Below are 26,829 nucleotides of genomic sequence, written 5' to 3'. Positions count from 1 at the left end.
AGCGGTCAAACGACCTCCACTCATCACTGTCAAACGCTCCTGAAACACTTCAGCGAGCAGGCCTTTCTAATCGACCTGGCCGAGGTATCCTGGAAGGATATTGATCTTATCCCGTCAGTAGAGGATGCCTGGATATTTTTTTTAAATGCCTTCCTCACCATCTTGAATAAGCATGCCCCATTCAAGAAAATTTTGAACCAGGAACAGATATAGCCCTTGGTTCTCTCCTGACCTGACTGCCCTTAACCAACAGAAAAAATATCCTATGGCGTTCTGCATTAGCATCGAACAGCCCCGTGATATGCAACTTTTCAGGGAAGCTAGGAACAATATACACAGCAGGTTAGAAAAGCCAAGGCTAGCTTTTTCAAGCAGAAATTTGCTTCCTGCAACACAAACTCCAAAAAGTTCTGGGACACTAAAGTCCATGGAGAATAAGAACACCTCCTCCCAGCTTCCAACTGCACTGAAGATAGGAAACACTGTCACACCGACAAATCCACTATAATTGAGAATTTCAATAAGCATTTTTCTACGCTGGTCATGCTTTCCACCTGGCTACCCTTCCCCGGTCAACAGACTGCACCCCCCACAGCAACTCGCCCAAGCCTTTCCCATTTCTCTTTCTCCCAAATACAGTCAGCTGATGTTCTGAAAGAGCTGCAAAATCTGGACCCTTACAAATCAGCCGGGCTAGAATCTGGACCCTTTCTTTCTAAAACTATCTGCTGAAATTGTTGCCACCCCTATTACTAGCCTCTTCAACCCTCTCTTTCGTGTCGTCTGAGATTCCCAAAGATTGGAAAGCAGCTGCGGTATCCCCCTCTTCAAAGGGGGGACACTCTTGACCCAAACAGCTACAGACCCATATCTATCCTACCCTGCCTTTCTAAGGTCTTCGAAAGCAAGTTAACAAACAGATTACCGACCATTTCGAATCCCACCATACCTTCTCCGCTATGCAATCTGGTTCAGAGCTGGTCATGGGTGCACCTCAGCCACGCTCAAGGTCATAAACGATATCGTAACCGCCATCGATAGGAAACAATACTGTGCAGCTGTATTCATTGACCTGGCCAAGGCTTTTGACTCTTGCAATCACCGTATTCTTATCGGCAGACTCGACAGCCTTGGTTTCTCTAATGATTGCCTCGCCTGGTTCACCAACTACTTCTCTGATAGAGTTCAGTGTGTCAAATCGGAGGTCTGTTGTCCGGCCTCTGGCAGTCTCTATGGGGGTGCCACAGGGTTCAATTCTTGGACCGACTCTCTTCTCTGTTATACATCAATGATGTCGCTCTTGCTGCTGGTGATCTCTGATCCACCTCTACGCAGATGACACTTCTGTATACTTCTGGCCCTTCTTTGACACTGTGTTAACAACCCTCCAGGCGAGCTTCAATGCCATACAACTCTCCTTCCGTGGCCTCCAATTGCTCTTAAATACAAGTAAAACTAATGCATGCTCTTCAACCGATCGCTGCCTGCACCTGCCCGCCTGTCCAACATCACTACTCTAGACGGCTTTGACTTAGAATATGTGGACAACTACAAATACCTAGGTGTCTGGTTAGACTGTAAACTCTCCTTCCAGACTCACATCAAACATCTCCAATCCAAAGTTTAATCTAGAATTAGCTTCCTATTCCGCAACAAAGCATCCTTCACTCATGCTGCCAAACATACCCTTGTAAAACTGACCATCCTACCAATCCTCGACTTTCGGTGATGTCATTTACAAAATAGCCTCCAATACCCTACTCAATAAATTGGATGCAGTCTACCACAGTGCCATCCGTTTTGTCACCAAAGCCCCTTACACTACCCACCACTGCGACCTGTACACTCTCGTGGCTGGCCCTCGCTTCATACTCGTCGCCAAACCCACTGGCTCCAGGTCATCTACAAGACCCTGCTCGTAAAGTCCCCCCTTATCTCAGCTCGCTGGTCACCATAGCAGCACCTACCTGTAGCACGCGCTCCAGCAGTGTATATCTCTTGGTCACCCCCAAAACCAATTCCTCCTTTGGCCGCCTCTCCTTCCAGTTCTCTGCTGCCAATGACTGGAACAAACTACAAAAATCTTCTGAAACTGGAAACACTTATCTCCCTCACTAGCTTTAAGCACCAGCTGTCAGAGCAGCTCATAGATTACTGCACCTGTACATAGCCCATCTATAATTTAGCCCAAACAACTACCTCTTTACCTACTGTATTCATTTATTTATTTTTGCTCCTTTGCACCCATTATCTCTATCTCTACTTTGCACTTTCTTCCACTGCAACCAACAATTCCCAGTGTTTTTTTTACTTGCTATATTGTATTTACTTCGCCACCATGGCCTTTTTATATTTTTATTTATTTTTATATATATTTTGTTTGCCTTCACCTCCCTTATCTCACCTCACTTGCTCACATTGTATATAGACTTATTTTTCACTGTATTATTGACTGTATGTTTGTTTTACTCCATGTGTAACTATGTGTTGTTGTATGTATCGAACTGCTTTGCTTTATCTTGGCCAGGTCGCAATTGTAAATGAGAACGTGTTCTCAATTTGCCTACCTGGTTAAATAAAGGTGAAATAAATAAAATATTTTTTTTTGCTGATGAGCATTATTCCTCTCGCTCATGTTGTGATTTGTAAATCCCTCAGTACTCCCATGGTCTCCGTGAAGAAGTTGAGGCATAGCTAAGCTGGTGAAGAATGTGGACGTGTGAGAGCTGAAACCAGACAGAAACGGAGCCAACCAAAACCCTATCAAATATAAATACYTGCCATGCTACATGAGTTAACACATTACTCTCCTGGCCTGCATCCTAAATGGCTTTACGGTGCACTACTTTTGACCTGGGCTCATAGGGTCCACTATATAGGAAATAGGGAGCCGTATCTGTATGTCTTCAGTGAACCTGACATTCAATATGTGCTCAGGGAGGTAACCTAACCTGTAGGCGCAACGTCTGTTGGAACGTACCATACATTCACACATGAAGGGAGAATCTTTCATTGGCTATTGAATTTTAGATCCGACTCCGTACTACAGAAGTGACGACAGTCAATTTATTGACTGGGATTTTAGGCTTTGAAGTGAGTGTCATGTTCATGAAATGTCCCATCAGTGTAGAATTTGAATATTCTGTTTTTGTACGTCCTATTTTCCTCAACATATGGGCCAATCATAATTTGATAAACCGGCCAATTGGACATCTACCTGGWCGTTGGGAGCCAATGGTTAAGTGGCTTTGTCCTGGTGTGTAAATGTAATTTATAATCTCCTGCATGTGGAGACTGCGTGCGTCATGGAACGTCACCAAGCCAAGAACACAAAACTCCCGGTTTTATTGGCTTGGCTCCCTCCCTCGCCCTGGTCTTGCTGTGAGGAGAGCTGGCTATGGCTCGTACAGGAGGAAAAGCTGTCCTGGTTTTTAGACTGCTGCCATGACCGGCAGACAGAGAAGGACCAGGTGACGAAATGCTCTCCTCTGGGATAGCTGATCCCATCAGACTAGGGTGATGATTAATAAGACAAAGGGAAATTGGAAGTAGTGAGAATGCAGTAGAGCTTTGGGAAAGCGTGACTCTCTGCCAGTCAGTAGTATTGTCCTCACAGTTTCCCTTAGTGATGCTGACGAGAGATGCACATCCGTCTCCCATGTCAAAACTTGTCTCACGATTCTGTCTCTTTCGCTCTTATCCTGCTCGCCCTCTTTATTCTCTGTTTATTCTCAGTCCAGCTCTTACGGCTCCTCTTTTAAAGGTCATGTTAAGAATAAAGCAGTGTTTTTATCCACAAACGTTTAGTCAGTGCCTCCAGACAGCCAAGGAAAACAACGCTTAGAGAGAGAAGGAGCCCCACGGCTACAATTTAACAATGTCTGAAGAGGAGTTACACGGCACGCATAACACACATGCACACACACACGCACAGTGTCGTGTCCTGTCCACCCAGCCTTGTGGTGAGGGACCTGCTGGGCAGTGACCTAGCAACCGAGTGACAGAACAACAGACAGGGTTAAGGCCACACCAGGGGCTGGGGCTCGGGGGGGGGGGATTGAGTGGAGGTGGGGGCACTGGCTGAAGGGGCACAGGAATGTCTCTCTTATTAGCATCATTGCCCAGAACAAAGGGCTAGGTATTGTGCCGCCCTCTCTCCTGGCGAGGCTGCAATGATGGTGAAAAAAAGCTAAAGGATTGTGTGTGTGCATGCTAATCTGTGTTTTTTTGTTGTTCTGAGTCATTTATTTGACTGTGATAAGCCTGTTGGAATGGTCTCTTCAACTGGTGGTATTAACTCCACTCCATAGTTCAAGATGGGTTACTGTTTTTGTGTACCAGATGTTTTGTCTAAAGCAGGCTGCTCGTGTGTATGTTGTAGATGATGAAGCATGCGTGGGACAGCTACAGACAGTACGGATGGGGACACAACGAGCTGAAACCTCTCGCCAAGAAAGGACATTCCACCAATATCTTTGGTAAGTGTCATGTCGCTATTCACTACTACACGTACAGTACACACACACATTCACATTTCCTGTCCTTATACTCTGGTGTTTGGATGCATCATCCATGACCAGTGGGTCCCACCAAACCCAGTTTCTCACTCCACCAGTTTCTGCTTGAGTTGTTGCTGCTGTTAATGTTCAGCTCTGCAGCTACCTACTGCAGTAAAGTAGATCAGACAACTGCGGCAAAAGATTTGCGTGTGTACTGTGTATGTATGTATGTGTGAGCGCACTCATGCGGGTTCTGTGTGGAAAGTTTTAATATTCAGTGGAGTCAAATTGTTTAAGCTCTTGTGGTATTTGATGAGCTGCTGTTAAATGGTAGATGAGCTGCAGTACTGTGGTCTGTCTTCTGGTTCTCTGAATTCCTAAATTCCTGTGAAATTCCTTCTATGCTCGCTTTGAGGCAAGCAACACTGAACCATGCATGAGAGAAGCAGCTGTTCCAGATGACTGTGATCTCGCTCTCCATAGCCGATGTGAGTAAGACCTTTAAACAGGGTAGATGAACAGATGGCAAAGGGGGATACCTAGTCAGTTGTACAACTGAAATGTGCCTTCGTGTTTAACCCAACCCCTCTGAATCATTGATGACCATGATGAATACGCAAAGCATGCGCTAACCTGCTGGCAGGTGTCTTCACTGACATTTTCAACCTGTCCCTGACCCAGTCTGTAATACCTACATGTTTCAAGCAGACCATATTCCCTGTGACAAAGAACAACAAGGTAACCTGTCTAAATCTCCCCATAGCACTCACATCTGTAGCCATGAAATGTTTGAAAGACTGGTCATGGCTCACATCAACACCATCGTAGACACCCTGGAACCACTCCAATTCTCATACCGCCCCAACAGATCCACAGATGATGCAAACTCTATTGCACTCCACACTGCCCTCTCCCACCTGAACAAGAGGAACATGTGAAAATGCTGTTCATTGACTATACCTCAGCGTTCAACACCATAGTGCCCTCAAAGCTCATCACTAAGCTAAGGATCCTGGGACTAAACACCTTCCTCTGCAACTGGATCCTGATGGGCCACCCCCAGGTGGTGAGGGTAGGCAACACATCCGCTATGCTGACCCTTAACACAGGGGTCTCTCAGCGGTGTGTGTTTATTCCCCTCTTGTACTCCCTGTTCACTCACGACTCCAACAGCCATCATTACGTTTGCTGATGACACACGGGTTGAGAGTTTAAATTTCCTGTGTCCACATCACTAAGAGATTATCATGATCCACACACACCAACACAGTCGTTAAGAAAGCACGGCAACGCCTCTACTCCTCAGGAGGCTGAAAAGATTTGGCATGTGCCCTCAGATCCTCAAATGTCTATAGCTGCACCATTTGAGAGCATCTTGACTGGCAGCATCACCACTTGGTATGGCAACTGCTTGGCATCCGACCGCAAGGTGCTACAGAGGGTAGTGTGTACAGCCCAGTACATCACTGGAGTTAAGCTCTCTGCCATCCAGGACCTCTCTAGTATGCGGTGTCAGAGGAAGGCCCTAAAAATTGTCACTTCAGCCACCCAAGTCATAGACTGCTTGCTCTTCTGCCGCACGGCAAGTGGTACCGATGCACCAAGTCTGGAACCAACAGGACCCTGAACAGCTTCTATCCCCCAAGCCATGAGACTGATAAATAGTTAGTCTGGGTAGCTATGGGTTAAAGACCCTGAACAGTCATTCTGAAAACGACTTCTTCTCTCATGGCTAACTACCAGCAAGTTTGAAAAGACCGGCTGAGTCGCCTGGACTGACAGCTCTTTGGAATGCCTATGTCAAGCAACTTGGATGCAGTGCTGCAGTAAAATCATCTCAATGAAATTTGGTGATTCACAAAGCAACTCTAACAACATTGAAATTGCATCAATGAAATTAATTCATTTTTATACATCTCCCGTTTGGCATGTCTCTTGTGATGCAGTTCAATGCAGCGCTGACGGATGTTGACTTGACAACTGCGTCAGATTTCAATGCCCCCCGCCTTTGTTCCATGCTAGCTGAGGACCTAGCTAGACAGTAACTAACACCAGACACAGATGAAAGGGGAAACAAGTATTTTTGACACAGATTAATTAGGTAAACTTGTAATTATATTTGCTGACACCCTACGGTAAAATCTTGGCAACAGTAGAGTAGCTATAAACCACTGCCCTCTGCAAATACACCTTCTCCGATGTTGGTAACAAGGCAGTACTTATTTAAATTAGGTAAGATAATATGTTACCATTGGTGTATTAATCCCCTAGAGTCGATTGACGCACCGGTGCATCAATCTAACTAACATAATACAAAAGTTTGTAGAAAAATAAAATAAAGTTTTWATTTTTTAATTTTTTAAACATTAGTTTAAGCTAGAGAGCTGTTTTTTTGCATTGGATGTCTCTCAATCCACCGCTGTCGCACTTCTGCATCTGCGGTGCAAGGTGGCAGAGCTAGAGTGGTGTTTGTCAGACCATGAGACATCCCGCAAATCGGTCTCCTCACAAACATCTGTGGCGTCCGAATGGTTTGACCTACAAACTATTATGACCACTCTGTGTCCCACCTTTCTATATTCTATTACTTTGGTGGCTGGAGTCTTTGACATTTTTTAGGGCCTCATCAATCTATACACAATACCACATAATGAGAAAGCGAAAACAGGTATTAAAAATAAAATATTTACCTAAGTACTCAGACCCTTTGCTATGAGACTCGAAATTGAGCTCAGGTGCATCCTGTTTCCATTGATCATCCTTAATGTTTCTACAACTTGATTTGAGTCCACCTGTGGTAAATTAATTTGATTGGACATGATTTGGAAAGGCACACACTATAAAGTCCCACAGTTGACAGTGCATGTCAATTTAAAAACCAAGCTATGAGGTCGAATGAATTATCCGGAGAGCTTTGAGACAGGATTGTGTCGAGGCACAGATCTGGGAAAGGGTACCAAAAAATATCTTCAGAATAATAATAATAATTATTATTATTTTTTATTATTTTTTTACCGTTATTTTACCAGGTAAGTTGACTGAGAACAYGTTCTCATTTGCAGCAACGACCTGGGGAATAGTTACAGGGGAGAGGAGGGGGATGAATGAGCCAATTATAAACTGGGGATTATTAGGTGACCATGATGGTTTGAGGGCCAGATTGGGAATTTAGCCAGGACACCAGGGTTAACACCCCTACTCTTACGATAAGTGCCATGGGATCTTTAATGACCTCAGAGAGTCAGGACACCCGTTTAACGTCCCATCCGAAAGACGGCACTCTACACAGGGCAGTGTCCCCAATCACTGCCCTGGGGCATTGGGATATTTTTTTTTTTTTTTAGACCAGAGGAAAGAGTGCCTCCTACTGGCCCTCCAACACCACTTCCAGCAGCATCTGGTCTCCCATCCAGGGACTGACCAGGACCGACCCTGCTTAGCTTCAGAAGCAAGCCAACAGTGGTATGCAGGGTGGTATGCTGCTGGCCGTTAAAGGTCCCCAAGAACACAGTGGCCTCATTCTTAAATGGATGAAGTTTGGAACCACTTCTTACTAGAGCTGTCCGCCCAGCCAAACTGAGCAATCGGGGGAGAAGGGCCTTGGTCAGGGAGGTGACCAAGAACCAGATGGTCACTCTGACAGAGCTCCAGAGTTCCTCTGTGGAGATGGTTGTCGTTYTGGAAGGTTCATCCATCTCTGCAATACCACCAAATCACCCCTTCATGGTAGTGGCCAGAAGGAAGCCACTCCTCAGTAAAAGGCACATGACAGCCCGCTTGGAGTTTGCCAAAAGGCACCTAAGATTATCTGGTCTGATGAAACAAAGATTGAACTCTTTGGCCTACATCCCAAGTGTCACGTCTGGAGGAAACCTGGCACCATCCCCACGGTGAAGCATGGTGGTGATGGCAGCATCATGCTKTGGGGTTGTTTTTCAGCGGCAGGGACTGGGAGACTAGTCAGGATCGAGGTAAAGATGAACGGAGAAAAGTACCGATATCCTTGATGAGAACCTGCTCAGGACCTCAGACTGGGGCGAAGGTTCACCTTGAACCCGATCAAACATCTCTGGAGTGACCTAAAAATAGCTGTGCAGCAACTCTCCCCATCCATCCTGACAGAGCATGAGCGATCTGCCGAGAAGAATGGGACAAACTACAGGTGTGCCAAGATTGTAGCGTCATATCCAAGCAGACTCTAGGTTGTAATCGCTGCCAAAAGTGCTTCCCGAGTGGAGCAGCGGTCTAAGGCACTGCATCTCAGTGCAAGAGGCATCACTACAGTCCCTGGTTTGATTCCAGGTTGTATCACATCAGCCGTGATTGGGAGTCCCATAGGGCGGTGCACAATTGGCCCAGCGTTGTACAGGTAGGGTGTCATTGTAAATAAGAATTTGTTCTTAACTGACCTGCCTAGTTAAATAAAGGTTGTATTTAACTTTTTTGTTAAGTACTGAGTAAAGGGTCTGAATACTTAAGTAAATTATATTTAATTTATATTTTTTATAAATTACAAACATTTTAAGCCGGTTTTTGCTTTGTCATTATGGGGTATTGTGTGTAGATTTTTAGAGTAAGGATGCAACGTAACAAAATGTGGAAAAAGTCAAGGGGTCTGAATATTTTCAGAAAGCACTGTATATGTATACAATGACCTCGTACCCTTGCACGTCAACTTGGTACTGGTACCCCGTGTATATAGCCAAGTTATCATTACTCATTGTGGATTTATTCCACGTGTTATTTTTCTATTTCAATGTATTTCTTTTTTTGCTCTCAAGGCGTTTGAATACTTTCCCAATGCACTGTATGCTAACGTGGGATGAGGTCCAGCAGCAGAACTGCAGTCCTCGGACTATAGTCCTATGACACACAACCAGGACGCCTTCAGCAGGACAGTATGGGCAGGTTTCCCGGACACAAGGTTATTCCTAGACTAAAAAGCTATTTCAACAGAAATTCTCCACTTGAACATGCTTTTTAGTCCAAGACTATGATTAATCTTTGTCTTGGAAACCGGCCCTAGACAGTCCTGTATATAGTCTTTCTGTGGGCATAGTTCTTACCTTGTGGTGGATGATGTAGTTGAACCTACCTGTGGGTGGCTAACTGACTGCTTTTAGGAGCAGTGTCATTTCTCTGTGGTCAGTCCATAGTCATATCCCTCACTGTCTGGCCCACTCACTCACATAACGGGATCATAGTCTCTGTCAGTCCCATTGACCTGAGCATGGATTCAGTTGGAAAGCGTTTGACCTGTAATTGTGGTCATCCATCTGTCACAGAGAGAAGAGCAGCGAAAGAGGGTCGTTCTGTTTACTGTGGATGGGTGGAGAGCAGACTGACAAGGCTCTGATCTTTAAACACACTGACGGACTCTCTGGTGTTTACAGGAAACTGCCCTCTGGGGAGCACAGGGTCGGGTTACATTGATCCGCACTGTAAACTGGACTGAAAGCCACACCACTGGCATAGCAGTCCCACGGCAGGGCCAGGCCAGGCAGACAATACACACAATGTCAATAACCACCTCAGGTTTATCAACATTAACGGCATTGATGTGGTCAGATAAAGATATGTTATTTTTTTAATCAAGTGGCGTTTATGGTGACATTTGACTCCAATTGGATTGGGAGTGTTTTCAGTGCACTTRGGATCTCCTAGCTCATCTATGCAGTCCTTTATGTAGTGTTTTTGTAAAAGCGTGTCTGCTTGCATTGCCTGGATGTTGATGGTTCTATGACCAAGCCCAGGAGATCCCACTCCTGAGGATATTATGCAACCAGGGCTGGATCTCATTCCAATAAGTTGCTCCCTCAAGAACGGTACTCTTGGTAAGCACTGTCTAAAGGCCTGCTGAATTGTGGGATAGGATGAGAAATGAGACATGATATGGACACCTGCCTGTCCTTCCTACAACCCCAGACAGCATAGCAGGGCTCACTTTGTATTACCCTCACACAGTAGAATCCAGGTTGTCTTCCAGAAAGGATCTCTCCCTCCAGCCCCACCCTCTGGCTCCCTACTCTGCTCAGCTCAGAGAGCAGTTGCCATAGTGATTAAAGGGGCAGCTGAGTTCAGGTTTGTTTGGACGCCTGGTCTTCCCCAGAGAGGCAGAGGCGAAGCGACAGGAATAACTGGGCCCAAAATCTGTCTTCTCCAGCAGGTTGCGTTTGTTTTTCGCTCACCAAGCAAGGAATCTTTGTATGGAGGTCAATGAGCAAGTGTCGAATTTGGTTAACAAAAAAATCGGATGGCTTATTTGCTCAAATAGAAGTTTTGTAATGCTTACRAGTGCACTGATATAAATAGGACACGTGACATCCCAGCAAGTTTGAGAATAAACACTTATGTTGGAGTTGTGCCCGTTATTACACTCGTTTCTGCCCTCCCATTGCCTAGAATGGTCCCACCTGATCTTGCCTCTTCCTGACTGCCTTCCATTTTTTAAAGAAATGTGTTTTCATTGTTAGAGCGGCCAATGAAGTATCTGGTCAATGTAATGGATTATCTGTGTCTTCCCTCAGACCCCAATATGCAGATTAAACAGGCTTTGAGCCCCAGGCCTGCTAATCAATTGACACTCTACTGACCTGCTAGCCTTCAGTGCTTTGTTTCTCTGTAATACACTACAAACCTGCTAGCCTAGCTGTTAGCACTTTGCTTTCCACTCAACAGTCCTGCAGGGGAGGATGAGTGAATTGATTAGGTAATAAGATTAGTTATTACAGATTTATTAGATAATAGGATCATACATTTTGAGCCATCCCGTGGTCGATAGCTCCTCTTCCTTCCTCAGTTTGCAGGTCGTTAGTTAGTTAGTCAGTTGGTTGTTTTTTAGCATGTAGGTCATGTCTTCATATGGTCGTTTCCCAGGGCAGAATAGCACATTGGAGCATTCTGGGAAGGGCTGTGAAATGGCGCCATGGCAACACGCCCGTGGGAGAGTTCTGATTAACGCACGTTGGGCGGAGGAGAGGAGATGTGGAGAAACCTAGCAGTGGATGTCTGATAATGGGATGAAGAACCAAATAGGATCATTCAGAACCCAGATGTCTGAGACTCACTGAGAGAGTACACATACCATCTCTGTCCAGAGGGTAGGGTGAGGAGAGAACAGGGGGAAAAAGAGGGATAGAGAAGAGGGAGGTGCTGAGTTAAAGGAGTCGAGGGAGATGGAGAGAAACATGAAGGGGAAGATGAGGAGAGAGCAATGTGGAGGGAATATGCAGCCATATGAGGCTGGAGGAGAGGGAGGTGTGTATGTCAATTTGTGTTCACTGGTGACAAGATCAGAGTAGAAATCACAAGTGGTAATGTATGGAACACCTCTGGAAAATACACAGGGATGGTTCATAAGAAGCAACCTGAGAAAATAATGCACTCCAGTTAGGTCCAAAGCAAGGATGGTTGAGGGAGGGATCACAGAGCAACATAGGAYGTAATACCACTTTGGCGTTCTAAATGATTCCTTCAGTGGCTCTAAACATGAGCAGCTATAGAAAGCAGTGTTTTTGTAGGCATTAACTACGCAATGGCTCATTCAAAGCCAATGGGGAAATAAATGTATCTGTATTTAAATAAATGCCAAAAAGGTCTGTGGTAAACACAGGCTTAGGAGGTCTGATACGTTTTGTTCTATGAGATAATCTTCATCAGCTAATTTCACTTTTTGTGAATTTTAAAGCATTTTATCTCATTGAACAAAACATGTAAGATCTCCTAAGCCTGTGTTTACCTCAGACCTTATTTTCGGCGTTTATCCCAAAACCCCATATGAATGGCTGAACGAACCAGAGGTAACTCATTTCTGTTTTTTAGKACTACAAGCTGGGGAGCTCTATTATGACAGAGTTGGATTCCTCCAATCACGCCTCGTGGGACGTGGGATTGACAAGACTAAGTCCCTCCCCCAGGGTTATATCCTCATCTCAGCCCCAATATTTATAAGCTCATTACAATATTCCCATTCCCATTAGCCCCCCTGTCGGAGCTCTGATAACATCTCCAATTACACACATACTCTTCTGCTGGTTGTCGAACTGTGCTCCCCGGGTGGCTAATATCCTCCTAATGAACAGTAATTTCCTTGTTGGACGACCATGTTGGAGAGAGAGCGAGGGAGCATGTCGCTGCTCTTGTGGGAAATGATACAGCAGTGKCGACGTTAGTCTTAAAGCTTCCCAGGCCGGCTGGGCTGGGCTTGTGCTGTGGGATCACTGGGATGGATGCTTTAACTGTGGTAGTGGATGAATCCTGAGTGGGGAGGGATGATGTGGTGGTGATGACTTTATAATGACAGCTGGAGGGGCCAGAGACACTGATTTCAGCTTGAGGGAGTGCGGGAGAAAGAAAGATGAAGAGATGAGGCTCAGCCTGGTGAGTCAGGTTAGAGTCAGCCTGTATCTCGTTTTCTCTAAGTGCTGAGAAACTCCCCAGTCAATACCCGACACTGAAATGAGCGAACACCTCCAATAAGCCAGCACAACATTTCTAGTCTCCAGTGTTGGTTTGTTTGCATGTTTATGTGTGTGTTTGTGATATTTCTTATCAATCCATATGCATTAGTGCAGCAGTGCACAGTAGTGAGTACTGTGCCAGTAGTAAACACCTCTCTGTTTGGCACATATGTCCTGTACCGTACAGTGTGTTACATGGGCTCTGTCCTTGGTGTAGTCTAAATCCTCCTGGCCCTCAGAGAGGATGTTTAGGGAGGAATTGTTGCATGTCGCCCTGATTTAATAACCAGTTGCTTTATAGTATTTATTTATTTCTCTCAGTGCTGAAGTTGAGGTTGGCCTGGACCTGCTGGCAGCRTTAGAGACCCGGTGAGACGAGAGACTGCGTCCATAATGGCCCACTATTCCCTATATAGCGCACTACTGGTTTGCCCTATGGGCTCTGGTCAAAAGTAGTACACTATATATGGGCTAGGGAACAATTGCAGAGACTGAAGCTAGCTCCGAGTCCCTCCCAACAGGATGTTGTCACATTTCCCTCTCAGCTGCTCCAGCTCTCCCCTTTTCCAATATTCCCAGCGTTACATTCTGATTCAACTTTTAACAGGCAGGCTGGTGCCAAATTGGACGGCAGGCAGGAAAGCAAACTGATTTTCCCTCTTCTGAGTCTGTTAGGAATGCATATAAGCCCCTCAAACACAAGAGGAAAAAGGTATAAGGAGAAAGTTAGAACTCTTTTGAACAATCCACTTTAATGACAGCCTAAAAAGGAGCACAAAATGAGCTCCCCCCTTTGTTTGACAAAACATCACATTTATGACAAGAGAAACTGTTCTTAGGAGTAACGCTATTGGATGGGCCACTCAGGAGCCAGTTCCTCACAACTCTGCAGCTCTGGAGTTGTTAACATCTTCTATAAATATTAATATTTGTACTAATGACTGGAAGGGGGAACGCTTAATAATGGTACAGGACGTCACGTTGAGAAGACCCATCATGCAGAGTGAGACCCTGGGGAGGAGGAAGGAAGAACATCTGCTGCTCACCACAGTGTAGGTGTCCCTAAAACGAGGCCTCGCTCACATTCACTGCTCCACAATTTCATCAAAGTGCTGTAGCTCAGTAAATATTCATCAGGCCGTATATAGTGACTGGCAGGTCCCACAGCCCACAGCCTCATCACACAGTCCCTCTGGAGATGGGCCATGGTGGGGAGAGGAAGAGGGAGAGATAAATATGGAAAGATGGCGACATTGAGAAGAGACAAGCTCAAAATKTCTCCATAGAAATCAAAAAGCCAAGCTGTTTTAGGCAGGCGCCGACCGAGTTAGGAAGGGGGAGCACCTCTCCTTTGTAATGAAATAAATGTTGGCGTGTCCTAGGTCGGAGATAATTGTTCTCCTCAATTCTGAGTGGTTGCATCTTCTGCAGGTTTAGTTATCACCCAGGCTAGAAGCCTACGCTGAGAGACTGGATGTGAGAATGGATGTTCTCCGGGTGTGAAAAGTCTGTCAGCAGCTGCGCACATACACACTTCCATTCTCTCCCACTCTCACACACACACACACACACACGTAATTTAAATCAAGAATCTCAGCCCACACATTTCATTGAGTTCAGGGTTAACCCCAGTGCGTATAAGTACTAGGTTAAACTGAAAAAAGGGAAAAGATGAAAGCGTGTCAGAAATCATTTTCCCATCTTACTGTGTCAAGGGTTTTGGTGCCTACAGCCCTACATGGATGTATAAGAAGTATTGCCAACTCAAAGTACAGGCCTAGTCTTCCTGCTTCAGTGAATGGATTAGCCTATATCAAAACATGACAAAAAAAATAGCTGAAGAGTTCATTGTACCCGTTACTAATAAAACAGCAACAGCCCTAAAATAGCTGTAGAATACAGGTAACTGCCAAAATAAAGGAAACACTTGAATGAGGTATACAAAGTATATTAAAAACAGATGCTTCCACACAGGTGTAGTTCCTGAGCAATTCCTAAGTAATTAACATCCCCTCAGGCTTAGGGCAGGACCATGTGCCCATTATTTTGGCTACCATGGCTATGCCCCCATCCACAGGGCATGAGTGGTCACCAAAGGATTTGATGCGCATGAAAACGATTTAAACCATACGTCATAGCTGTCTCAGATCTCAACTCAATTGAACACTTGTGGGAGGTTTTGGAGCGGCGCCTTTTACACCACCAACAAAAAACCACAAAATTATGGAATTTCTTGTTGAAGAATGGTGTTGCATCCCTCCAATAGAGTTCCAGACACTTGTAGAATCTATGTCCAGGCCCATTGAAGCTCTTTTGGCTCGTGGTGGCCAAACACCTTATTAAGACACTTTTTATGTTGGTGTTTCCTGTTTATTTCCAATAGTCCCTGGTACAGCTATTTGATAAAGCACACTAGAGATTTACCCTGGTTTCCCCTTCTCAAATTCCTTGATCTCAATTTGACAGATGGTTTGGTGTACTCAGATTGTGTGATTCGTTTACACTGCCTAAAGTACCTGCATACCGCTGGTGTTTGAAGGATCTGGTTGACCTTTGTTTTCTTCAGCTATGCTGCTGTACCGAATGCACAGAAGTCTCCACACACAGTTCTTGTCGGCCGACTTTGTGTATTCCAACTTTCAAGAAACGTTGCTGCTCTTGCCCTTCAGCCATAGAAGTCATTTGTTGAAAGTTTACACAAGATATGTTAATCTGTGAGGGGCCTGGAACACTTAAAATAACACATTGAATATTACATAGGCTTTTGTAGAGAGATGGAGCGCACAAAAAAACAGCCAGAAGTCAGTTTGTTCCCTTGGTTTGCGGTGCAAAGCCCACATGATCTCTGCAATAGTCATGGACATTAGTCATGTTATAGTTCTTCCTCTTAAAAATATCAAATGATAGAATGCAAGAAGAACTGTTGGCAAGAAAGAAGATGACTTATCCCATGTAATCTCCAATGTAATGTTCTGAGACCTAAGGCTGGAGTTACACAAAGCAACATTCACACACTTTTTGTTGTAGTTGCAGGTTGCAGGTGAGATCTAAAGCAGCTTTGCTGTTACATGAAGCAACTCAAACACGATTAAAATTGTATGCAGCAGCCAATCAAATTGAAGCTGCTTCTGTGGTATTGTGAGAATTCTAAACTCACGCCATGTCATCTGCTGCATTACATCGTGATTTCACAAATGATTGATTTCGACAAAATGCTGTCTGTACAATTTAGCTAGCTAGACAAAATGAAATTGCCAACACAAGCTCGCTAGATATTTTTGGTCATGAAGTGTATGTGGACACTGGCTCGTCGAACATCTCATTCCAAAATCATGGGCATTAATATGGAGTTGGTCCTCCCCTTTGCTGCTATAACAGCCTCCACTCTTCTGGGAAGGCTTTCCACTAGGTGTTGGGATATTGCTGGCTGGACTTGCTTCCATTCAGCCACAAGCATTAGTGAGGTCGGGCACTGATGTTGGGCTATTAGGCCTGGCTCGCAGTCGGTGTTCCAATTCATCCCAAAAGTATTCGATGGGGTTGAAGTCAGGGCTCTGTGCAGGCCAGTCAAGTTCTTCCACACCGATCTCGACAAACCATTTCTGTATGGTCCTCGCTTTGTGCACGAGGTCATTGTCATGCTGAAACAAAGGGCCTTCCCCAAACTGTTGTCACAAAGTTGGAAGCACAGAATCATCTAGAATGTCATTGTGTGCTGTAGCGTTAAGATTTCCCTTCACTGGAACTAAAGGGACTAGGCTTGTGTGCGGCTGCTCGGCCATGAAAACGAACAGCTCTTGTGCTGACGTTGCTTCCAGAGGCAGTTTGGAACTCTGTAGTGAGTGTTGCAACTGAGGACAGACGATTTTACACGCTACGCGCTTCAGCACTCGGCGGTCCCGTTCTGTGAGCTTGTGTGGCCTACCACTTCGCGGCTGAGCTATTGCTGTTTCTAGACGTTTCACTTCACAATAACAGCACTTACAGTTGACCGGGGCAGCTCTAGCAGGGCAGAAATTTGACAAACTGACTTGTTGGAAAGGTGGCATTCTATGACGGTGCCACTTTGACAATCACTGAGCTCTTCAGTACGGCCATTCTACTGCCCATGTTTATTTATGGARATTGTATGGCTGTGTGCTCGATTTTATACCTGTCAGCAACAGGTGTGTCTGAAATAGCCTAATCCACTAATTTGAACGGGTGTCCATATACTTTTGTGTCTATATATAGTGTAGCTAGCAATGAGCTAACAAGCATGCTTGCTAGCGCAGCACATGTTGAACAATGTTTAAACTGGTCAGAGAGAGGTCTGGGTTCACTTCAGAAATTGTATTCATTGACTTCCAAACCATGTACCAGCCCTGATTCCAGTATTTCTTTATACAGTGCTAGTTTGGATAATGTCTCTTCTGTCCACCTTGAACACGGTTTCCACAGCACTGACAGCTGTTTTGTTGACATGGCAACTTCCCAAATCTTTGAATGGATCATGTGACAAAAGCATTMGTTTTGATTGGCTGTTGCTTGCAACTAGTTACACAAAGTTGAGAAGTTTCAATTGGATGCAATCAAGTTGTTTATTAGTTGCAGGCTGGTTGTTTCATGGAGCAATCGAGAAGCAACTCTGTTCCAAGCAACTMAAATTGCGTGCAAATTGCATTGTAACTGCAGCTTAAGGCATCCAGCAGGCATCCTCTTGTCATTGTTGATATCTTGCCTCTCCAGTTAAGGTTAACAGTAAATAATAGACAATCAGAAAAAAACTTTGTAAATCCTAATTGGTATTCCCAGCTCCACTGAGAAGGCAGGGMGCTGAATGTCATCTCAAACACAGTGGCAAACAAGACTCCGATCAAGCCCTCTGTGTTGTTAACATACCCAGTGTGTTCTGTTTACAGTCTCTGGTGTTGTAGTCCTGTGGAGCTAACAGCAAACCCTTTGGTAAGAGAGATATGACTTACAGCTTTAATCCAGTCATTAGTATATAACCAGTTGTGTTCTTAGTGGGAGGGAGCCTGAATTGTCTCTGGCTTGGCCAGCATCTTGGTGGTGATGGTGTGGCGCCTACAGTCAATCTGTGTATGTAGGGTCATGTCCTCAGTGGAAGGCCCAGTCAGAGATGCTCATAGGTGCCAGCCAATGGACAGATGGTCCTTTGTAGCTCAGGTGGTAGAGCTTAGCGCTTGTAACGGCAGGGTAGTGGGTTCGATTCCCAGAACCACCCATATGTAAAATGTACGCACGCATGACTAAGTCGCTTTTGGTAAAAGTGTCTGCTAAATGACATATATATATATATATATTATATTGTTATTATACTCTAGATGCTGCAGCAGCAGATGTTCCCGTGCAGAGCCAGTCATTTGGTGGTGGGCGGAAGGAGCAGAGCGTGGTCTGAGTTGGCCATGAGGAGATTGGCTTCCCTTACTCCACACTGATCATTAAGCCAGACCCACATGCTGTTTACTCAAGAGGAACAGAGAGGGTGAGCTGTTGGAGGGATGCAAGAGAGGTGAGAGGAAGGGGTTAGGGAGAATGCAAAATGTGTAGAGGGGAGCGTCAAAGAGCAGAGTGGGAGAGATTGCTAGATAGAGGGGGCTGAGAGGAGGCTTTGGCATGGACTCGGTCTCAGCTTCAGCGCAGTAGCTGTCTGGTTCTCCCTCAAACTCCCTCTGCACTGGGCCCAGGGTCTGGTCTGTCTGAGTGGAGCTCTCCCTCCCCCTCCATTTCCCCCCCTCACACACACACTCACCCGCCAGTTTATTAGACTGAGAAAATGAGTCTGAATAATGAAGCCATCACGTTCCGTGCCATGTGTGGATTTCTACTGGAGCGCTAGGAAATCTGTCACCCAATGAAATTGGCAGAGGAGAGGGTAGGGAGGAAGAAAGTAGCTGTTATGATTATTCCCCAAATAAACCTTATCCAGGACAATTTGTTTCAGATTAACAATGTCTGGCATCTTTAAATACTTCCAGGTATAAATGCCAATCCAGCTTCATTTGATATGATTGGCCCAATTTGAAAGGTTGTAAGTGGATGTTGATAAGACTGATGAAGTGACAAGTACAGAGGGATGATAKGAGGCATGGAGGACAGATGGAGGGAGGGATTAGATGGATTAAGATGTTGAAATGAAAACCATGTAAACCATACATCATGGCCGTCTCAGATCTCAACCCAATTGAACTCTTTTGGGAGATTCTTGAGCGACGCCTGTGACAGCGTTTTCCACCACTGTCAACAAAAACACCAAATGATGCACCACCCGAGTGGCACAGTGGTCTAAGGCACTGCATCTCAGTGCTAGAGGCGTCACTACAGACCCGGGTTTGATCCCGGGCTGTATCACAACGGCCGTGTCCGGGAGTCCCATAGGGCTGCACACAATTGACCCAGCATTGTCCGGGTGAGGGGAGGGTTTGGCCAGGGGGAGCTTTACTTGGCTCATTGCGCCCTAGCGACTCCTTGTGGCAGGCCGGGCGCCTGCAGGCTGAACTCTGTTGTCAGGTGAATGGTGTTTCCTCCGACACATTGGTGCAGCTGGCTTCTGGGTTAAGCGGGCGGGTGTTAAGAAGGGCGGTTTGGCGGGTCATGTTTTGGGGGACGCATGACTCAACTTTCGCCTCCCGAGACCGTTGGGGAGTTGCAGCGATGAGACAAGATCGAAATTGGGGAGACAAAGGGCATTGGCCCTCCTGGAAGCAGAACAGACTCAATCTTTCCAGATCCCAGGCAGGCCAGAGCTTCAGCCTCAGCCAGCCAGACCGGTGGGTGTATTTTTAGAGTGATTTAGGACTGCTGTCAGTAGTGATAACACTGCAGCTCCAGCAGAACTACAGCCTGGCTGGTTCTCTCCTCATTAGGGGTTCACCAGCAAAGCCACATACACAGTTAACAGCGTGTATTAAAGGTGCAGTGAAATACTTGCTGTAGTGAAATGCATGCAGAGATGTGGGTATAGTACTAGAAATGTATCAAAAAGAGCAACAGTATTACAGCTGTAACATTAAACTGAGCTGCAGTATTAAGATGTAGTATTAAACTAAGGCCGCTTCAGCGGTATTAAACAGAACTACAGTGATAGAGCTTTGCTGTTCAAGTGAATTATAATGACCCACACTCACCACCCTGGGCAGACTGCATCACTCCCTTGGCCTGTGGTCACATTGAGGGAGGGGAGGAGTGTGAGTGGTTTGGCTGTCGGTCGTGTTTTAATGAAGATCCCTGCTAGCCGTAATGGCGTCTCTCTCGCTCTCTCCATTGAAGGTGAGCTAGTGATTACCCTAGATTCCAGAGAGGAGAGGGCTGCTCTGCTCTCCCTCTCACTCATTCAGCCTTCACAGTGACAGGGGTAGGTGGGTAGTAGTGGTAATTGTAAAGTCATGGTGCATCCTAGAGATTTATAAACCATAGGCAACCCAATTTGAAGAAGGCGATACTCTGATCATTGGCTGATCGCTCCTTAATGTCTATGCTAAAATGGGATCTCCATCTATCTCTGGTGCATGGGCCCAAAGTCACGCCCGCAGTAGTGGCACAGCACCTCCTACTTTTAGGGGGACAACACCTCTTACTTTTAGGGGGACAACACCTCTTACTTTTAGGGGGACAACACCTCTTACTTTTAGGGGGACGTTATACAACAAACCAGGAGTGTTCCCTGACCATGTGACCTGACAAGGAAAAACTCTTGGCCCAKGAGTTCTCCCCAAAGAATGTAAGAGGGGCGCTGCGCCACTATTTAAAACATTTCTATGTTATCATTTAAGGCCAGGCACCACACCCTAATACAGTTGTTCCCAAACTGTGGGGCGCACCCCTGTACTCTTGAAAGTTGTTGTCGTAGAATGCACAAGGGGCAACTTCGGGAATTGGGTAGTGCATCATGAGTTTTCCTCTTGTCATGTCAGTCATTGCATACCWTAGAACTATTTATAACTTCATAATGTTTTTAGCTTGGTTCTTTTGCCCATATAATTTGTTGTAATGTTTGAGTCACTCAAATATCACATGAATACACATTAGACATGGCAAAATGTATACAATGGCAAGAAAATTAGCTTTAACACGGCAACATTTTCTCTCTGCCAACAAGAGGGGTGTGAACAGTTTGTCATGAACAGTGCTTGTGCCCATATAAATAGAAATGGGGAGTGCAGGATGTTCCCCAATGCTGGAAGGGGGGCGCGGGGTGTTCCCCAATGCTGGAAGGGGGTCGTGAAAGTTGGGAACCCTGCCCTAATAGTTTTTTTGCTCTAGATTGCAGGAACTGGGGGAGATCTGCTACGTTCCAGGCCTCCCACTTTCACGGGACTCTGCAGCACCACCTTGTTTAAAAAATCCTGGGGAGAACCCTGTGTGGGTTTCATTCATTTGACATGGGCCACACATACTGTGTGTATCAGGGTTGGGGTCAATTCCATTTAAATTCCAGTCAATTCAGAAGATTATCAAAATTCTAAATTTTCCTTATTGATAAGAATTGGAATTTCACTGTACTACCTGAATTGACTGGAATTTAAATGGAATTGACCCCTAACCCTGATATATATGGTAATAAGGACCTTTGGTTGCATTATTTTTTGTTACATGAGACCCTAACCCTGTGTGTCCTCTGTCCAGGTAATTCCCAGATGGGGGCCACCATAGTGGACGCCTTAGACAGCCTGTACATGATGGGACTTCACGACGAGTTCAAGGACGGACAAGAGTGGATAGAGCAGAACCTGGACTTCAGTGTGGTGAGTAGAGCACAAAACCTTTGATTCTGTACTTCAGTAGTGAAAACACTGTACTTTGCCACCTTCTGGCTTGTTGTCTTCATATAAGCTACGGACAGAGTGCTCTGGTTTTTAGTCCCTGTCCAGTAGTAAAGCCTTTTGAGACATGAGGAAAGGAGCGTCTAGCGTTGCTGTGATGGAGGGAGAACTGGACACGCTGGTAGGAGTCATGGAAATGATGTGGGCAGGGAGAGTGTTTCAGAACACATAAAGGGCAAATGGACTGCAATCAGTACACCCCTGACTGAGACCTGTCTGTTTCTCTGTTTTACCCCTCGCTCTCTCTCAGGCTAGGGTTATTAAAGCCCTGCAGATGTAATGACAGCACAGGTGGTGTGGGAATGTTTGACAGGCTGACACTGTGGAATGTAATTAACCCCTGGACTGCTCCGGTCAGCTCTGGGGTAGAGAGAGAGAAGGAAAAGGAAGATTGTGGAAGATGGAGAGAGATGTTAGTGATCTATATGTTTACATCAGGGATGGGCAACTGGCGGCTCGCGGGCCCCCCTTTTTGAAGGCCCTCGGATCAACCCCAGTCGGGATCTCAATTTACTGTTGCAAGTTAGAATAGTATATTACACAAGGTGCTATTTAGAAATGTGTACGCACACATGACTGCCGCTTTGGATTAAAGCATCTGCTAAATGGCATATACAGTGCATTTGGAAAGTATTCAAAGTAAGTATTTTACAGCCTTACTCTAAAATTGATTAAATMGTTTTTTCCCCTCATTAATCTACACACAATACCTTATAATGACAAAGCAAAAACAGGTTTTTAGATATTTTTGCAAGTTTATAATAAAATTTTAAAAAATGATCACATTTACATAAGTATTCAGACCCTTTACTCAGTACTTTGTTGAAGAACCTTTGGCAGTGATTACAGCCTCGAGTCTTCTTGGGTTTGAGACTACAACCGTGGCACACCTGTATCTGGGGAGTTTCTCCCATTCTTCTCTGCAGATCCTCTCAAGCTCTGTCAGGTTGGATGGGGAGCATCGCTGCATAGCTATTTTCAGGTCTCTCCAGAGATGTTAGATCGGGTTCAAGTCCGGGCTCTGGCTGGGCCACTCAAGTACATTCAGAGACTTGTCCCGAAGCCACTCCTGCATTGTTGGCTGTGTACTTAGGGTCGTTGTCCTGTTGGAAGGTGATCCTTCGCCCCAGTCTGATGTCCTGACCCCTCTGGAGCAGATCTTCATCAAGGATCTCTGTGTACTTGGCTCCGTAAATCTTTCCCTCGATCCTGCCTAGTCTCCCAGTCCCTGCTGCTGAAACATATCCCTACAGCATGATGCTGTCACCACCATGCTTCACCGTAGGGATGGTGCCAGGTTTCGTCAAGACGTGACGCTTGACATTCAGGGCAAATAGCTCAATCTTGGTTATATCAGACCAGAGAATCTAGAATTTTTTTCTGTGGAAATTTATATAGACAGGTCTGTGCCTTTCCAAATCCTGTCCACTGGTGTACTCCAATCAAGTTGTAGAAACATCTCAAGACTGATCAATGGAAACAGGATGCACCTGAGCTCAATTTCGAGTCTCATAGCAAAAGGTCTGAATACTTATGTAAATAAGGTATTTCTGTTTTTTTTTAATTTGCAAACATTTCTAAACCTATTTTTGCTTTGTCATTATGGSCTATTGTGTGTAGATGCTGTAATGTAACAAAAAGTGGAATAAGTCAAGGGGTCTGAATACTTTACGAATGCACTGTATATTATATTATCAGTATTATTGACGCTGCGGCAGCAGAAGTTCCAGTGCAGAGCCAGATAAGTTGAATCATTTGGTGGTAGGCCTGGGAGTCTGGAGCGGAGCGTGGTCTGAGTTAGCCAGGGAGGGGATTGGCTGCCCGTACATCTCGCTGATCATTAAGCCAGACCCTTACGCTGTTTACCCAGGAGAAACAGAGAAGGTATGCAAGAGAGGGGGGTGAGGGAGAATGCAAAATATGCAGATTGGAGAGGCAAAGAGGAGAGGGAGAGATTGCTTGAGAGAGGAGAGCAGAGACTGAGAGGAGGCTTTGTCTGTCTGGTTCTCGCTTATAAACTCCCTCACCAGACCACATACAGGGCCAATGGACTACAATCAGTACACTCCTGACTGAGACACATGTCTGTTTCTCTGTTTTACCAGTCTCTCTCCCTCAACCTCGCTCGCTCTGGCTAGGGTTATTAAAGCCCTGCAGAGGTAATGACAGCACAGGCAGTGAGTGTTTATGACAGGCTGACGCTGTGGAATGTAATTTACCCCTGGACTGCTCCGGTCAGCTCTGAGGGAGAGGGATAGAAGGATAAATATATATATACACACACTACCGTTCAAAAGTTTGGGGTAATTTAGAAATGTCCTTGTTTTTTTAAAGAAAAGCACATTGTTTTTGTCCATTAAAATATTAACTTGATTGAAATACAGTGTAGACTTTGTTAATGTTGTAAATGACTATTGTAGCTGGAATATCTATATACAGTTGAAGTCGGAAGTTTACATACACTTAGGTTGGAGTCATTAAAACTCGTTTTTCAACCACTCCACAAATTTCCAACAATTGTTTACAGACAGATTATTTCACTGTATCACAATTATAGTGGGTCAGAAGTTTACATACACTAAGTTGACTGTGCCTTTAAACAGCTTGGAAAATTCCAGAAAATGATGTCATGGCTTTAGAAGCTTCTGATAGGCTAATTGACATCATTTGAGTCAATTGGAGGTGTACCTGTGGATGTATTTGTAGACCTCCACAAGTCTGGTTCCTCCTTGAGAGMAATTTCCAAACGCCTGAAAGTACCACATTCATCTGTACAAACAATAGTACGCAAGTATTAACACGCTGTTACGCACACCTCTGTGAAGAGGGAACGCAACACCCTGCTGCAACTCAACTCACCGTGAAGTTTAATAGGTATGGGACTGTAGGTGTGCGGAAGGACGACAAAAGGCAGAATTGACCGTTTACTAGGATTTTATTCCTTTACACGGTAATATGGGGAGAAGGGGCTGGACGGAACCAAAGCAAAGAAAGTAAATGTCAAAGCTCCCCCTTTCCTATCTAACCTGCCTACCCACTACTTACCTAACTTAGCACCACCTGGTGCACTAACCAAAATACATGGGGTGGTCCGCCCAGGTCTTACCTAGTGTGCCTAGACAATGAATATACTACGGGTATATGTATGCCCACGGGCCTCTTGCCTAAGCACTCCCTAGGTGCCTTCCCCTTCCCCCCTGGGAACAAATGAAACAGAAGAACCAACAATATCTCAACCAAACTAATAAACAAAGGACATCAAATAAGCTCTGAGCAACAATCTCACACAGAACATACCAACTGCTCCCAGCAACAACTAACACAGTACATACCAACGACCAACATGCTATAACCCTCAGCCATCAACCTTCTCTCAGCAATGATCTATATCACATTCAATATCTCCAGCAATGATCTCAGCCTGCCTATGATCTCTCTCTTCTGAACAACAGAACTGACTTTTATAGCTTCAGAAGGCATTGTTAATTAGGGACAGCTGTGTCTTGACGAGGGGGCGGGGTCAGCTCTCCAATCATCATTTGGGGCCGACCAATCAGCTGCTTGGGGAGAATTTCAGGAAGCCATCTTCTGAAACACACACACTCAAATACAAACTAMAACACAGAAACTGGGGAACATAACACACGCGTTCTGTCTCCTAGAGATTAACGGACTTTGGTGTGAAAAGTGCAAATCGATCCCAGAACAACAGCAAAGGACCTTGTGAAAATGCTGGAGGAAACAGGTACAAAAGTATCTATATCCACAGTAAAACAAGTCCTATATCGACATAACCTGAAAGGCCGCTCAGCAAGGAAGAAGCCATTGCTACAAACCACATAACAAAGCCAGACTACGGTTTGCAACTGCACATGGGACAAAGATCATCATTTTTGGAGAAATGTCCTCTGGTCTGATGAAACAAAAATAGAACTGTTTGGCCATAATGGCCATTGTTATGTTTGAAGGAAAAAGGGGGAGCCTTACAAGCCGAAGAACACCATCCCAACCGTGAAGCACGGGGGTGGCAGCATCATGTTGTGGGGGTGCTCTGCTACAGGAGGGACTGGTGCACTTCACAAAATAGATGGCATCATGAGGGAGGAAAATTATGTGGATATATTGAAGCTACATCTCAAGACATCAGTCAGGAAGTTAAAGCTTGGTCGCAAATGGGTCTTCCAAATGGACAATAACCCCAAGCATACTTCCAAATTTGTGGCAAAATGGCTTAAGGACAACAGAGTCAAGATATTGGCAAAGCCCTGACCTCAATCCCATCGAAAGTTTGTGGGCAGAACTGAAAAAGCGTGTGCGAGCAAGGAGGCCTACCAACTTGACTCAGTTACACCAGCTCTGTCAGGAGGAATGGGCCAAAATTTTCCCAACTTATTGTGGGAGGCTACCCAAAACGGTTCACCCAAGTTAAACAATTTAAAGGCAATGCTACCAAACACTCAATTAGTATATGTAAACTTCTGACCCACTGGGAATGTGATAAAATAAATAAAAGCTGAAATAAATCATTTTCTCTATTATTCTGAYATTTCACATTCTTAAAATAAAGTGGTGATCCTAACTGACCTAAGACAGGGGATTTTTACTAGGATTAAATGTCAGGATTGTGAAACTGAGTTTAAATGTATTTGGCTAAGGTGTATGTAAACTTCCGACTTCAACTGTAGGTGTACAGAGGCCCATTATCGGGCTGGGTTAGCTAATCCAAGTTTAAAAGGCTAATTGAATATTAGAAAACCCTTTTGCTATTATGTTAGCACAGCTGAAAACTGTTGTGCTGATTTAAAGAAGCAGTACAACTGGCCTTCTTTAGACTAGTTGAGTATCTGGAGCGTCAGCATTTGTGGGTTCGATTACAGGCTCAAAATGGCCAGAAACAAATAACTTTTTTCTGAAACTCGTCAGTCTATTCTTGTTCTGTGTGTGTGCGCGCTTAACGTGTGTGTGCGCGCTTAACGTGTGTGTGCGCGCTTAACGTGTGTGTGCGCGCTTAACGTGTGTGTGCGCGCTTAACGTGTGTGTGCGCGC

At 45.1% G+C, this 26,829-nt stretch overlaps 1 protein-coding gene across 2 annotated transcripts in view; it reads left to right on the top strand.

Annotated features, from left to right (window-relative positions):
- LOC111978806 (mannosyl-oligosaccharide 1,2-alpha-mannosidase IB) overlaps positions 1–26,829 on the top strand; it is a 133,107-nt gene that overhangs the window by 49,991 nt on the left and 56,287 nt on the right. For both annotated transcript variants that reach the window (XM_024009060.2, XM_024009069.3), the window contains exons 5-6: positions 4,382–4,478; positions 21,587–21,705. In XM_024009060.2, the coding sequence (XP_023864828.1) occupies positions 4,382–4,478; positions 21,587–21,705 (216 nt within the window). The remainder of the gene's footprint in view (positions 1–4,381; positions 4,479–21,586; positions 21,706–26,829) is intronic.

Source organism: Salvelinus sp. IW2-2015, linkage group LG2 (assembly GCF_002910315.2).
Source record: "Salvelinus sp. IW2-2015 linkage group LG2, ASM291031v2, whole genome shotgun sequence".
Classification (NCBI taxonomy): domain Eukaryota; kingdom Metazoa; phylum Chordata; class Actinopteri; order Salmoniformes; family Salmonidae; genus Salvelinus; species Salvelinus sp. IW2-2015.
The sequence above is the reverse complement of the archived record's forward strand: the minus strand, read 5'-3'. Positions and strand labels throughout refer to the sequence as shown.